Below are 16,108 nucleotides of genomic sequence, written 5' to 3' on the forward strand. Positions count from 1 at the left end.
ATATTCTCTTTGACACACAACTGATTCAATTATTTGTGTTTATTAAGGGCTGAAGTTTGCAAAAATAATGGCAAAGCCTTTGCAAAAGGAAAGAGATAATCGGTCGGCCGAGAAGAAAGACCTAACTTTCCATGCGTATACAATAACATCGGAGAGCGCTCATACTTCGATACTGCTTTTGGAGTCTACTGAACCGGAGATACTATGTCAGGTAACATATAACACCTATTATGTTATACCTTTGGTTATACCTACCTGTATCTTCACAATTTGTTGATTGAAATTTGTTTTTCCACTCTGACCAAAACCCACCTAACGACCGTATTATTGCTACCTACAGATGTTACAATAGGTATAGGTATTTACCTAACCTTGGCAACCAATCAGGGTTTAATTCTACTAAACACCAACCAAGCAGTAACAAGCTGCGGAGTGTTATCTAAAATTTGGAAATATTCTCGGAATATCGAAAATTTTACTATAAATGATATCGGACGTTACCATTTTGAAAAGACGAGGAAATACCGTCTCCATCTCAAGTTTTCAAAATGGGAACAAATACCTAGTATACCTACCTACACAAATCTAATTTAAAATTGCCTAGAACTGCAATTTTTTTCTTGCAGACACTTCGAGCAATTACAAAGTTCTCCGCTCAAGATATTCAGAACCGCTACGTGCTATTCAATCTGAACGTGATCCACTACATCTTACCACACATAGAACACCGTGAGCTAAATATTCGCAGGTTCGTCTTCTTCTTCGTAGTCTACATACCCTTCCACCAATCACGAAGTTCTAATTTTAAGATACGTAAAACTTCTACGTTCTACACCCTATGTGATATTGAACTATCTCTTACTTTATAAATATATTTTCTTCATTATTGAAATTGGCCACCATCATTTTCTCATAATTAGATCCACGTAAGATACCCTTAAGGTCACCACACACATAGAAAAAATTATTCGATTATATTCTATGTAAGGTCACTGTGGGCAAGACCGGCATACTTTTTTTTTTCACTTTGGAGTGGTCTATTTCCGTTAATTATGCACCTACGTTACCGCTTGTAATCGCGTACGATGAAGAATTTAATAACTAATAGTTTAGCTTTAGTGACAGATCATTTCAAACACAAATTAAGCAAAAACAATAGTATTTTTGAAAATTCGACGAGTAGACGGACTTCCCGTGCAGTTTAAGGGAAGTCCGTCTAGTTATGATATCAGCCAATCTATGGCGTGCGTATATGTTCGTAGTCAAATGGCTAAAAAGAACAAATCAAGACAACGAAAAGTGTACTTTAAACTTGTTAATATAGGGTTTAGATTCGAAATAAACACCATTTTTCTAATACAAAGGCAAGTCTAATATACTACGAAAATGGAACGTAATTATTTTTTTGATATCCGAAATAAAACATCAATACCTAGTAATTTTAAAATGAATTTTAATCGTTTCTGTTAATTTACTGAGATCAAAATTAAATAAAGTAACATCATGCGCAAAGTCAGGAGGATTTTTTGATACCTTATCAATTCGTTATAATATTTAAGTCGCAAAAACAGTTGGTGATCTCTGTGTGGAGTGTAGACTGTAACTTTAGTGATGAGGGGTTCGTTGGGTGAAGCGTAGAAACTCGGCAATCTGGAACGCGCCGGCCGCTGTGCTGTCTCGAAGTCCGCTATACCTCCATTTACCGGTATATGTGTTGTGTGAAATAAAAACACATATATTTGATTTAATTTACTGGAGAGTGTTCAGGCTAGTGTGAGTGAAGCTCTCTTGATGTCTCTGATATCTCTGAATAAGCTACAAACGGCTCGGGTTTATATAGGAAAATATCCGGCCGTTAGGTACCTTTCTTCAACTAGTGAGTGTATCATGCAGAGTCAGTTATGTTTATTTCTGCCAATCTCATTAATTATTAGCACGTATGAAAGGAACATGGATCCTAGACTTATAACTAGATACATAACATTCCACGCAATTCATTAACATAATATACGAACACAAGTAAAACATGATATACACACAAACAGGGCCGGATTAAGCATGTCGGGGCCCCTAGGCAGTGCGGAGCTCGGGGCCCCCTACAGTAAATTCTGCACACAGCACATTCAGTACAGGGAAAAAAAAGTTTGCGTTTTTAATTTCAATCTTCAGGCGTCGGCCGAGCCGATCCAAATCGAACGATGTCTGTTTCGCGCTTATTGCGTGGACATAAAGCTTTATCCTATCGGTTTTTGCCGATTCCGCGTCGCGTCAAGTGTGGGGAGAGCCCTTTAGGCTTAAGGCCGATTCCCAGTGGAATACCAAAGATGAGAGCTTCAGCGTCACTTTCTTATCTACCTCTAATAGCCAATTTTAAGCGAGGCTAAAAGCTAAGCTCAACTAGTGCCGCAAAGTTGATTTTCTCAATAGTTAATATTTTGAGAGGCTGAACAGCCATTGTCCGACCATAAGACCAAACGCCGAGCCACATGATTAGAATCAACCTAATAATAAAGAATTTCCATATATTAAAATTACTTAATTTACTAGAGTTAGACCAAGATAAGCCTGTAACAATATTGATAGCAATCGCAGTGCAAGTGTTATTTTAAACGTCAAAACTTCTACGAAATTATGACGTATAAATAACACTTGCACTGCGTATGCTATCAAAATCATTGTAGACTTTTCATGGTCTAGGTACCTCTATTAATTCACCAGTCAAGCTAACATGTAGATACAGGGTCAATTAAAGAAGCAAAAATAAACGCGAGCGCAGCGAGCGCGAAATTTTTTGACAATATCGCAAATTGTGAAACCGTGTTAAAAGGCTCGATCGGTATCGATCTTCATCTGGTTCTAAAAGTCCGGAGTGCATGAGGCGAGCTTTCATGCAAAGTCAAAGCCGTGCTTCATCAGGCTTCAGAATAAATAGTTCAGCACAGACACGAACCAATGTCCTTTGTATTAAAAAGTGAGACCGCAGACCGAGCTTGGCGCAGCGACGCCAAAGGCTAAGCTGAAGTAGAGGAGATGTGGAACACAATAAACCAATGGTAAATTGAGGCTGAAGGTCGAGCATTCTTTTGAAAAACTGGGAACACTTTCGTCTCTTTCTTTTTCTTTGTTTTAATCAATCTAATCCTCGTGATTCTGAGTCGAAATAACCCAAAAGTTGTTGGTTGTTCGAAATTTTTTTCGAACCATTTTCCCTGAAAACCTCAAATTACAACTTTACAACAGGTACCTACGCAGAATGCGCCTCGTAAACTTTTACGTATTGCTTCAATTTTATTACAGTATTTCATTAATTTAAAGAATGAAAAAAAAAAACAATAATTTGTTATTCATTATTATAAGAATAAAAAATTTACTCATGAATTTTGAGCCTATGGAACAAAATTTTATTTGGTGCGCGCTGAGCCGCCAGGGCCCCCTAGCCGAGGCGGGGCCCCCAAGCCGAGGCGGGGCCCCTAGGCAGTTGCCTACTTTGACTTAGGGTTAATCCGGCCCTGCACACAAAAGTAAAAATAGTAAACTTATACGTAAAGACTAAACTAAACATACATAATTCTGACACTCTGATTTAACGAAAGTCGGCATATGACGGACTTGCCTTGTACACAATAGACGGACTTTCCAACTTAGTCAAATTTTAATGTGATAAATGGAGGAACGTATAATTACAAAACTAAGCCAATTTCTGATATTTTAAACATAGAATAAAGACAGCTGGTTCTTTTCGTACCTACGTAGTTACTTTCGGATGCACAATCTTTTCAAAAAGTATTTTTAACAAATTTTTTACGAACTGCTGTCGCACTATGACTTCGAGTTCAAAACACGAAATGACTTATTTAGGCGGATTGCTCTGGAGTTGAAGTTGAAGTTGATCTATTTTACAGTGACGGAACTAGCGCAAAACAACTGGTTAATTGACTTTACTCCAAAGCGGCATACGCCTTCAAATTCAAAAGTTATAACGTGTTGACGGACTTGCCTTGTAGACGGACTTGTCCACAGTGACCTTAGTTAAGTATTTATAAATATTAATATACTTATATATTTCGTTGTTAAAATACCCACACCACAAGTCTTATTGAGCTTACTGTGGGATTTAGTCAATTTGTGTAATAATGTCCTATATAGGTAGGTACCTAATATTTTTTTTATATTTTAATACTTATACAAATTATAAATTGGCAGAATATAAATTACTTAAGTTCTGAATCTATGTTTGCCCCAGGTTCGCGCTAAAAGCTCTAGCGCAGCTCTGCCAACTGCCGCGCGGTCCAGAGCAAGTGCTGGTAGACCCGCAGAACTTGAGGAAGATCGCATACATATTGGTGAAGGTAACTCTCTACAAATAAGCCAGATTCTCAGCATGATCCAAAAAGTATTTACACTCTCATCGATGCTTGTTTGTGTCCGCGCAGACGCGACCGCCCAACGAAGAAGAAACATATCTCGTCATCACGTCATATAATTATACTAAAAAACTAAGGCGCTATAAAGCTGTTTGGGAGTTTATTAGGCAGGCGATTGAGGGAGGATAGTGATTCTCGCTCTGGGTTTTGACTGGTCCATTGAGTTTCCATTATTATTCAGCTTGGTAATGCCGCCCGTATATACGGATATACCTAAGAACTTTGAATCGGTTGTGGGTGGGCTAGAGTAAAAATTACTTTAAAGGTAAATATTTTTTTTTCTTTAGGTAAAATTGAGTCCGTTTATTTTTAACTCAACTTACAGATTGAAGATGTATTCGTCCTAGAATTTGCATCACTAGTTCTATCAGAGCTGACCAGAGAACCGCTCGGTTGCGAGCAACTGGTGTCTGCCAATATTCTGAGCAGCCTTTTCTCGAGGATGAAGAACAGTCTTGACCCTGATGTGCAGAAGAATTGCCTGCAGGTGTGTGTTCAATTTAATTCTAAATATTCTTTATTCAGGTAGGTAACAAGAAAAGCACTTTCGAATTTTAGAGGTTAGTGTGAGGATCATATATTTTTTACAGATACGCATAAATTAAATAATCAGACATAACCCATATATATAAGTGTTAGTAACAAAAAATTAAAATAGGCTTATTATTAACCGGGCAACTAAAATATTAAACAGGTACTTTCATTTGGCATATAATAATATAATTTGGCAGTGCATTAATATTTTAGCGCCAAAAAAATATATTAGCCTCAAATATAAGCATCATATTATTAAAAAAACTGACAGCAAAATCAAGCCACCCAAAAAAAATATAGGGAATTTAAAGTGATAGGTTGGCGACTAAAATAATAAATTGGCAACTAATATTATAAAGCGATAATAAAATTTAGTTGTTCATCCCTAAGTAATCAACTATAGTCATAACTGAGCATGTCGTTTCAGCTAAGGTAGTATTTTAACACGAAAGCAGTTAAATTTAAAGAATATTGGTCACTTTTTACACAAAACACCTCAAATTAATTTACCAATGGTCAGTACATTTATAGTCGAAATTTCTAATCATAAAACACCTAATGGCCATTATACCATTAGATGTTTAAATTTTTAATTACTAATTTCAATAGTTACCACTGTGTTCTGCTAGAGTCAACAGATAGGTGCGACGACGAGCAAAGCGAGGAGGAGCGTGTTAGGTTGACCGTGTAATGACCAAACAAAATATTTTAAAAGAACTTTATTTTTGAATTAATAGATAGGTAGCCGTTTTCATTTTATATTGTGCTTCATAAATGGTCTACAATATAATAATTCAGTTGCCAAATAAATACTTGGTACCTGCCTAAAAATAATCAAAAGCTGTAACGGCATTAAAATACAACTCATATTGATATATTTTAAGGCTCCGTTTTTGTTGCCACACTATTAATTTTAGTACCCATTTCTATTTTTTTAAACTACCCAAATTTCGACCGGTTAAATACGTGCCCTTAAAATATACTAAGTTAATGTTGTAGAATACATTTTCTATAAAATCTACCATGCAAAACAGTATACTTGGGGCTAGGACTGTCTATATACCTACTTAGTCATGTAACATGGCATGACATCTGACAATCTCACATTTACATACTTAACTATTTATCAGGTCAGCACCTGGTAACTCCACCAGTAATACATAATTATATGATCATTGTCAAGAGGGCGCTGTTATTCTCATGTATGGGGTGACATTTCAATATAGTATGAAAAAATTAGTTCCAGTGAAATTCCGCAACATGGCGAAATTTCTAAAGAAGCTAGATTGGCGGCATTTTTACCTTTTTCCTACCGATTTCGCTATTTTGGATTGATTGATTTGGAACTTGATTACCTCCTCTAGTCGGGTCTCCCACGAGGTATTTAGATTCAATCGTTATGATTAAGTATGTTTTGTTGACAAATTTAATTAGTTACTTACTAACTTTTTCGTAGACCCTCAGTCACCTACTAGACGACCCGGTCTGTGCTTCAGAAGTAACCAAGAACCACCTATTCAGTTGGCCCTCAATCCTAGCACTGATGCAAAGCAAATACCTGGCCATACAACATGCAGCACTTAGGACGGTGGATCAGCTGATATGTCGGTACAATGATGCGGTAGTGCAGAAGACTTTTAGATGTTCCACGGGGGTGTTGGATCTTTGTGATATTTTAGAGGTCAGTATAAACCGAAAATAAATTTAATTTTTCCCCTGAACTTATCAATAATTTCTTTGAACAGTTATTGAACGAATTTACGCCTACTAGCTACAGATTGTGGCAAATTTCCTAAAAGTTGGAAATGTTTCTCAGATTTTTTTGGAAAATTTCATGAAAATTCTATTTTGGAAAAGTAAGGTTTCAATCTCCATATAAAAACATAAGAAGCTTTCGAAATGTACCTACTTATGTAGAAATTTCGCAACCTTAGAAACTTTTCAGTGGCACATCAGTAACCCCAACTAACCTTAAAAAATATAATTTTAATAGTCGTACGAGTTCCACGACGTTCACACGGTGGTGTTAAACGTTCTCAAGAACTACGTCGAAACCGAAGAGAACGCGTCTCATGTATACCAGTCCGGATGTGTTCTGCGGCTGCTGTCATACTTGGAGACGGCGCCGCCGGCGATGAAGCAGTACTGCTTGGCTGTGCTCACTAAGATATCCTTCTCTTCTAGCGGCAGAGACGTATGTAGCGTGCTTTACAATATACGCGTATCTGAGATTAACCTGAACCACAAAATTGACATCTAAGCTGAGAACGAAACATAGATAGGTATATTATTATGAACCTGTCAGTGTCATTTGCAATTAATAATTCTTGTAGGTGTAGCATAGTCTAATAAAACATGGTCTTCTCTTTCCAGAGTGACACAGGCCTACGTCACAATAACATGGCCGCTATATATAGCGCTATCGTATATTATCATATAGCGCTGTCGCATGATGACGTAGGCTTGTATCAGTTAGGTGACCTAGAAAAGACGAGAAGAGAGTACCAGGCGGAGTATATTATTATACCATGAGGTGTAGGTAGACCCCGGAGGCCTATGAAATGAATGAATGAATGAATTTAATTTATTCAGAAAATATTTCCATATGAGATAGGTATTTCCTATATTATTGTATTATCTCTCTCTCTTCCTAGCTATCCATCCCACATGGTGGCGGGGTCAGCTTTCCTGCTTAACCTTCTCCACTTCGCCCTGTCCACGACATCGTCCTCGGATAGCTTGCACTCACTCATGTCCTTTAGCACTACATCCTTCCATCTTGTTCTGGGTCTGCCCCTAGATCTTCGTCGAAGGCCTTCTTTTTACGTGACCATACCAGCGCAGCCTGCTCTCCTGCATTTTATCGGCAATGTCGCGCACGCCCAGGCTTCCTCGTACGTACTCGTTACGGATTCTGTCGAGCCTGGTAACGCCGCACATCCACCTCAGCATTTTCGTGTCGGCAACTTGGATGGTATGCACGTGTCTTTGAGTCGTTGCCCACGTCTCGCTGCCATACATAAGAACCGGCCTTATTATACTTTTGTATACCAGACCCTTGAGTTTGACCGGCATTCTCCTGTCACACGTAACACCAGTCACTTCTCGCCATTTTAGCCAAGCAGCGGCTATTCGGTGTTGAATGTTGCATCCACATTCCCAGAATGGTGCATCATACTACCCAGATACTTGTACTGATCGCACATGGTGACTCGCAATGTTTGTGGAACCAGTTTAGAATAAGCAGTTCTAGGCTAGATGAAAAAAGTGCGCTTACATTGTAGTTACCCAGTACCTAACGTGTCAGCTTAATGAGTGATCCTGGTATATCTTCAGGCTCTATACGAGACGGGAACAGACCTGATCTTCTGCCAGCAACTCCTCGGATCCAACGTGGCTCTGCTGGCTGATGCAGCGATGGGTGTCGCCAACATGACCAAGCTGCTGCCCTCTGCAGTGCGCATGTCCGACACCAACATTATCGAGGCCCTTTGTGGTAAAACATGAATTTCCTAATATGTTCGACAAACGTCTTTGTTAGCTTTGGGTAGGTACTTTAAATATCACAATAAACTCATTGGTACCAGCCAGGATTTCAACTCGCGACCTCCGGATCGAAAGTAGAACGTCAGATCCATTGAGCCACCACTTATTCTTCCAATTTATTACTATCAAGTTTAATTATAAATTGAATAATTTAGTAGTTGGTTTTTTTGTTGACATTTGTCCTCAACAGCGATACTAAGCGACGACGCAGCGGCGTGGTTCTACACCAGAATAAACACGCTACAGGCTCTGGCCGCCCTCTGTCTGAAGATCCCGAAGGCGGCAAACAGTCTCGTGGAGCCGAAGATGTTTGCAGCTCTGAGGAATATTAACAAAAAGTGTAAGTTCAAAGACTGCCCCAAACCCAAGTGCATGGGACAATAGCAAGTGAGTGACGTGAATTTATAGAATATTTTCTCATTTTGTTTGACCGGGAAATTAAATTAAAATCGTTTTGAAAGTGGAAAATTCTCATTTCACAAAAACAGAAATAATTTGTATTTTTATGAACTTTTACAGGAGTTTCAAATTTATATTCAGGACGCGATTTTTGAATTTCGATCGCTCGATTTTGTCTCTCGAAAATCGCTGGAAAATGGCAAAATGCTAATTTTTGAAATACGAGCGATAGAAATATTAGAAATTGGGAATCTAATGGTATTGACCACTCGTTTTCAACTAAGTGTATTAGTATAATTTAAATGCCTAGTATTGGAGTTAGATATTATTGAATGAAATACACGAAATCGAGAGGCCGACATTCAAAAATTGCCCCCCAGTGTTTGGAAGCTTTCTGTAACTTGCACGTCTGTTCATAATAGGTACATGCATCGTATGCGAAAGGAATACCTACAATACCTATATTTAATTTTTAATGTAACTATTATAATATATGTGCTCATAACTCAATATTCTGGTATTTCAGTTAAAGACAACCCAATAGAAGCACAGCGTCTGGTCGTGCAGTGCTACATGAATCTCCAGACTTATAACGTCGGCATTAAAGCCATGCTCAATGTCGACTTCGTTCAAGAGATGGTTAACATCTTGCAGGTACACATTATTCCATGTCGAATCCTCATTTATCTGAGGTTCGTGACTTACGTAGTATTGGTTAAGGCCCGAGTCCTTTGAAATTTTATATTAAAGGAAAAAAAAAAAAATTACGCTTGCGGCAGGACCCGCAACCTCCGCTATCCGAGCGTTAGCTCTTCTAACCAATTAAGCTACGGAAGCCTACCAGAATCTCGCGATTCCTTTGCTTTAAGACACGACTGAGTTTTTCAGACCTATATAAAAAATTAAGTCAAACCTTTAAGACACGACTGAGTTTTTCAGACCTATATAAATAATTAAGTCAAAACTCGAGTTCTTTCAACTTGTAACCAACCCGAGTATTTTTTAGAGACTAGAGACTTTTTCAGAGAACTCTCATTTGTTTACAAAAAGATCAAAATGCATTGTCTTCATGTAAAATTCATGGGTTAAGTATGTATATAGGTAACATATAATAACCATTTATTATTTCAGCGCATTGATATCAGTTTGAAGAAGAATGCTTGCAATGTGCTAACTGGTCTCATGGCCGAGCCAGTCGCAAAGGACTTGTTCACCCGCTGCACGGGCGAGGAGGTACAGTTGAATACGTTTAATAGGATAGCGCGTTGTTGAGTCTACATAGTTAAGTTTGATACTAACAATTCGCGCCGATAAATGAAGGCTCCTGTCCTGTGCTGCCTCTTACAGTTCACGCTCTTTCTTTGCTCGTTTCATAATAATTTAGCTTATTGAATTCATATTGCATTGTTTTTCAAGGAAAACGTACATTAACTTGTACACCCTCCAATAAATAGGGAATATATAGGATCTACGGAAATAAATAGAACTCTCTACTACCAATAAATATTGGCGCACTCCGGACTGTCCACATGTTCAGCCTTTCCTGAGGATGTATCGTTGAGAGGTTGTTGAGAGGTGATAATGTGTCAAGTTTTAACCTTTTGGACGCCAATGACCGATATATCCGCACCGCAGGTTCAACGCCAAAGACTGATTAATCGGTCATAGACCACAGAGCAACATAGACCTGCGTGCATATGTATAAAGTTCAATTTCAGATTTGACACTTTGGTGACGTGGCGTCCGGGTGACTGCTTTTGTGTTTGACACGGCGTCGAAAAGGTTAATACAGTCAATGGTACCTACTCGTGGTTTGTTATATTCATTTCCGTAATTATGGGAGCATCGCAGGTAAAAATTCACACGATTAGCTTATCGATATTAACAATCAATGATGATGCTGATGATAAAACTCAATATTAGCGACACTCAAGGGAACTGGCGTTTTTTGACGCTATAGAGAGTTTTCGTTATATTAAAATAAAGCAACTATATCCAACAAAATGTGGACGTTATATGGAGTAAATCGTTATATCGAGAGAGAGTATCGGGGGAGTTTACATTGTACTAACTAAGACTGCACTGCGCTAAGATGGTGTCAACGAATCTGCACATCAAACACGTCGGGTTTAACACGGCGTTGTGCATTCTCATCACGGCCAGCGTGACGGATGTAGGAGCGGATGTGTATCTACGCCTTGGTGCTGTGCATTTGTAAGTTGCAATATACATTTTTGTGATACAATTTATTCGATTTGTATGAAAGATAATTTTTTTCGGACTTCGGGATTGTTTCCTAACTAAAAGTTGTTCTAAATTTTTTCGTATGGGTGAATTATTTTAAATAAACGTAGTTCTAGCAAATATGCACGAATAGATTTATAGTCAGAATTAGGAATGTGTCAGTTTTAGTACCTACCTATTAAACTGTATGTATTACACTGAATGCATCGACACCATATTCACCCATGTCTGAGAGTTCTGAGACGACATGAACAAAAACTAACCTAAAGCCTGTGAGGCCGGCCGTCTAATTTTGTTTTGCATTTACAGTTCAGTTCAGTTCAGTTTCTTTATTGGGAAAAATATTTTACAGGTCACAAAGGTACATTTGAAATAAGATAGTTAATACAATTCTAGATAAAAAATAGTACATTGGTCAAAGTTTACAAATCTCTAAATAATGAATAATGATCGTTAATACAGTAAAATTTAAGTAATCTCTTTCATAAAGTCATCAACAGAATAACATGCTTGGTCTAGAAGTAAACATTTGAGTTTTTTATTGAGTTGCTTTCTGTAAATTTAATGTCATTATGAATTTTATTATATATTTTTGGCCCGATGCCTAATACTGAGAGACTTTCGGACCTTCGCGAGTCGTTGCATGGAAAATACTTCGAGTATGGTATAGTCGACTTGTGAAACGGCCAAAGCAACCTACAGATTTCGACGCACTTCTCAAATTATCAGGGTCGTTCTGGGATTACACGGAAAAACATTGTCTGTTTACTTTACAGTATGGTTGAAAACCGTTTAGCAAGATACGTGGTGGGCGCCTGGGAGCCCACCCTGGAGGCGATCTTCCGGCACCATCCCTCAGCTAAGCTGGCCTATACTGGACGGCTGGATATAAACGACTATACCCGGGTCTGTATATGTATATCACTGGTACTTCCATAGTACAATACAACATTACATCCTTTTTGCTTTGTATTTAAGTAAGGGTTCGTGTTGTATCATTTTGGTACGGAACCCTAAAAACTAGGGTACCTTCGATGAATTTCTGTTTTTGGAAAGCGTAAAATAAAATATGTAGAATCGATTGTCATTCATTAAAATCGGCTGACTAGTTTTGTCAATTCGATTGAACACACGTTATCTGCAAGGTGTTCAAAATGCCCTGAAGACGAGAAGGGCGTATAATAGGTAGGTAATATAATTTGAACCTAAACCCCTTAGGTATTTCTACTGCTGTACGTACACTACACGTATACATATACTAGAGACTAGACTATTAGCTAACGTCGTAGTCGTCGTCGTAAATTTAAGAGTTAGACTCTCGTCGGTGTAGCTCTCTCCATTTGACTCTATCCAGGGCCGCCTTCTTGATTTCCTTATACGACATTACAGCTACCTATTCTATTATTTGTGTTATGTAGCTTATCCTCGGCCTTCCCCTTCCTCTCTTGCCTGCAATCTTTCCTTCTATTAGCTAAAGAGGACCACAAAAAAATTACCGATTGTCGACGATAAATGCCGTCTCCTGACCTGGACCACCAAAATGATGACGACAAACAGCAGAGGCAGCTGCGACAGCTCCTCTCTCTATTGTCTATTAAAGCATGGGCCACCAACACGGTCCCTGCAGCCCTTCCCTGGCTGCAAGTACACATGTACTATAGGGGCTGCTTCAGCTATCTTTCTATGATCTAGTACTTAGCCTTCCGTATACTCTTGACCTGGCGACACGTGGCTCTGCCGTGACCAGCTCCCAGCCGTCGTGTGTGCTATCGCCGCGCTCCACTGACGACGCCAGCTCTCCGGCCGGCTGTGTGAAGTACAGCCGCTGCCCTAGCGGCTGAGGTGAGGAAGTGACCCGTTTCAGGGTTACGCGCACGTGGCGTCGGTAATAAAAAGCACTGAATTTACTGAACTATTATATTGTTATTCACATGTAACTTAATTCTATCAATACGTCTTAGTGACACGTAGTTACTAATAAACCTAGGCCGCCGCGACTCAGGAATATTCTGACCGTTTAAACTGACAATATGGCGGAGCCGGTATGACCGACCGGCTACCACCGGCGCACCACGGCGCGTGCGCTCGCGACGAGGTTCCAATTTGAACAGGCTGGTGCAATGGACTGAACCTACGTCCATTGGCAGTGAATGAATGAACGAACTGAATGACTTACATTGAGCTATGAATTCTCGTCCATTTGGCGTGAACACCGATCATTATAATTGCAGGAAGGCTTCTACGTTCAAAAGCGGCTGTCCTCTCCGTTCCCCACCATCCAGGAGTTGATGGACAAACCCCCGCCCCACGAGGACGCCGTGTTCATATCCCTGTTCCAACCCCCAGTCTCCGAACCCGGGGTCGCTTCTGGCATCGATTTCGGACAAAATCAGTGTATGTGCAAACTTGAGTAACAATAGAAAGAAAAACATTTATTTGAAAAGAACATAATGCAGACATAAAAACACTGGACACTAAAATAGGATCTCGTCTCTGAATAATGCCGCGGCAATCCGTTCAGAGTGAGTCATACCCACCATCTATTTCCTAGAGTAATTGGGGATATGAGGGATAACATTAGACAAACGAAATATTCCCAAATTATACGAACGTTGCTGACAGCAGTGTACTTTTTACAATCCTAGGATCAGAACTTATCAGTCTTAGTTTTTTCAACTAGCTTGATTAGGTCATGGTCAATAAAATATCCAAAGTTCCCAGTTAACCCACTTGACGATATCTAGAGTCGTATTGACTTTATGCCTTGTCCTTATATGTATGCCTGATAATAAATGTTTTTTTTTATTTATAAATTGTATTTTATATCATTGCTTCAGCCCGTAGTAAATCGTCACTTACTACGTCCCCCTCGATGAGAATGTGGCTGCCGCTCCCCGATGATATCAACTTACGAGGATACGTGCTCCAGCATCGATTCTGGTTTGGCGATCCGTGAGTCCTTAAATCAAAATTATTGTCTCCGTCTCTGTTATTCCAATACAGTAAGATAGAGATCGTCTGAATTCCACGTCGATGAGAATGCGGCGGCCTCCGCTTAATGATGATATCATACGTTCTGCAGCTGTGGCTCTGATTTGGCGATCCGTGAGTTCAGAAACACGAACTGGTGTTAACACACTCACTTATTACAAATTTATAAATGAAGGGAAAAACTTAACCCTTCGGCAAAGCCACATACAAAGCATGGACCACAAAAGGACGGAATGGAATAAATCGCACCTGTTTGGCAAGCTTCCTTAGCTCGTAGCTCGTGTTTCGAAAGTACAATCCAGTTGTGTAGGGTATCTACAACATCCTTATTATATAATTCATTTATAATTTATTTTGTTTCTATTTCATTTCAGAACAAAATCTCTACGATGTATCGACATAGAAGACGCACAAGAAGTGAGGTATGAAGCTCATCTTTTTTAACTTTTGTACTGCTTAAAAACGAGTACCTAAGTCTAATTTAGCTTTAAATGAGGAGGATACTGTATTTGAAAGTTGACTATTTTTGTTCAACCCAGTGCATAATTACGTCAGTAAAAGTGGCTTAGTAGACAGTTAAATTAAATGTAGCACAAAACGTTGTTTTTTAACCCCCGACGCAAAAAGGGTGTTATATATAAGTTTGACCGCTATATGTGTGTGTCAGTCTGAGGCACCACCGTAGCACTGTTTCCATTTTATTGCGTAGGGGATTTTTCATTTTTTTATTTAATCATTTATATACAGATATCGAGAAAAATGCGAAAATGTTTCCACGTCGCTAAAGGAAAGAGCGCAGTTGCTAGCCGAATTTGTGGTGGAGCAGATGTGTGGAACAACCCAAGAGAAGGACTGTACCATGCCCTCCGTGGCCTTACACTTGTCGGACTTAATGGTAGGTGGCAAAGACAATATTTGTGTTGGAGCACATGCGTGGAATAACGAACAAGCCAGAAGGAATGTAATGGCGCCGGTTTACACATTGATTCGTGTTAAGTGCGAGTTCGTTCCGTTTAGTAGCTGTTGAAAATGTAATTATGTCTATGTTCTAAGGCCCTTTTATGTTTCAGAATGACCTGGATTCTTGTGTGATAGGTCTGGGATGGGTCCGCTGTGGTGGCGCGTTGGAGAGAGCACTTTTATACAAGGTGAGTAAAGGCGGTACCCATACTGCCGTATCAGGTATCATAATGTAATTTAAATGTAACTAACTTTCATGGTGCAGTAGACACTGTAATGTCATGTAAACGTGTTAGGCCTACGATAATGAGCATACTTAACTTACCCCGGTTTGACGGGTGCAATTTGGGTTGACGTTTAAAAAGTGCGAGGACAAGTGATTTTGAATTTAAGTGCCATAAAACCAGAATATACAGAGTGACCCAGGCAACCGTAACCATGACAACGAGTGACAGAAGTTGTTTTACCCCAGTACTATTAAAAAAAAAGATATTATATTGTATTTCAGGTGTTGGCTGACCGCGTCGGCTTGCCGTGTGCGCTACACAGGCGAAGCAGCGCGCATGCTTGGTGCGAAGTGGCTGTTCCTGAGCTGGGCCCGGTAATTACCAGCAGTAGCTACTTCTGATTATAAAATAGTAGTTTTAACATCACCAATTCGAAAAAGGGCTTTTTCTTCCCTGCTAGGAGGGATCAAAGTGGCACTTTTCTTCCCTGCTAGGAGGGATCCCTCCTAGCGGGGAAGAAAAAGCCCTTTTTCGAATAGATGACGTGAAAACTATCATTGTCACCGCCAGAACCGACCTGTAGGTAATTGCTGCCAAATTTCATCTAATTCGGTTCAGTGGTTTAGGCGTGAAGAGGTAATATACAGATACAGCTGCTTTTGTATTTAATCATATAAGTAGGGATATACCTACTTCAAGGAAGCGTCATGTACTGTGAAACAAACCAACTATTTATTTATTTAGAAATTTAATTCATGCAACAAGGCCCATATTACAAATACC

The 16,108-nt window shown here is 39.3% G+C and overlaps 1 protein-coding gene across 2 annotated transcripts in view; it reads left to right on the forward strand.

Moving 5' to 3' along the window:
* The first annotated feature begins 38 nt into the window (after positions 1 to 38).
* Positions 39 to 16,108, forward strand: part of LOC134789689 (armadillo repeat-containing protein 3-like) — a 53,544-nt gene continuing 37,474 nt past the window's right edge. The window contains exons 1-18 of one of the 2 annotated variants that reach the window (XM_063760294.1): positions 39 to 211; positions 627 to 748; positions 4,244 to 4,349; positions 4,750 to 4,911; positions 6,415 to 6,639; positions 6,952 to 7,152; positions 8,295 to 8,454; positions 8,695 to 8,844; positions 9,430 to 9,557; positions 10,035 to 10,136; positions 10,996 to 11,117; positions 11,924 to 12,053; positions 13,379 to 13,541; positions 13,985 to 14,099; positions 14,513 to 14,560; positions 14,886 to 15,033; positions 15,209 to 15,286; positions 15,607 to 15,699. In XM_063760294.1, the coding sequence (XP_063616364.1) occupies positions 68 to 211; positions 627 to 748; positions 4,244 to 4,349; positions 4,750 to 4,911; positions 6,415 to 6,639; positions 6,952 to 7,152; positions 8,295 to 8,454; positions 8,695 to 8,844; positions 9,430 to 9,557; positions 10,035 to 10,136; positions 10,996 to 11,117; positions 11,924 to 12,053; positions 13,379 to 13,541; positions 13,985 to 14,099; positions 14,513 to 14,560; positions 14,886 to 15,033; positions 15,209 to 15,286; positions 15,607 to 15,699 (2,397 nt within the window). In that variant the 5' untranslated portion in view covers positions 39 to 67. The remainder of the gene's footprint in view (positions 212 to 626; positions 749 to 4,243; positions 4,350 to 4,749; positions 4,912 to 6,414; positions 6,640 to 6,951; positions 7,153 to 8,294; positions 8,455 to 8,694; positions 8,845 to 9,429; positions 9,558 to 10,034; positions 10,137 to 10,995; positions 11,118 to 11,923; positions 12,054 to 13,378; positions 13,542 to 13,984; positions 14,100 to 14,512; positions 14,561 to 14,885; positions 15,034 to 15,208; positions 15,287 to 15,606; positions 15,700 to 16,108) is intronic. The other variant, XM_063760292.1, reaches the window with a different exon arrangement.

This window comes from Cydia splendana, chromosome 4, assembly GCF_910591565.1.
Source record: "Cydia splendana chromosome 4, ilCydSple1.2, whole genome shotgun sequence".
Classification (NCBI taxonomy): Eukaryota; Metazoa; Arthropoda; class Insecta; order Lepidoptera; family Tortricidae; genus Cydia; species Cydia splendana.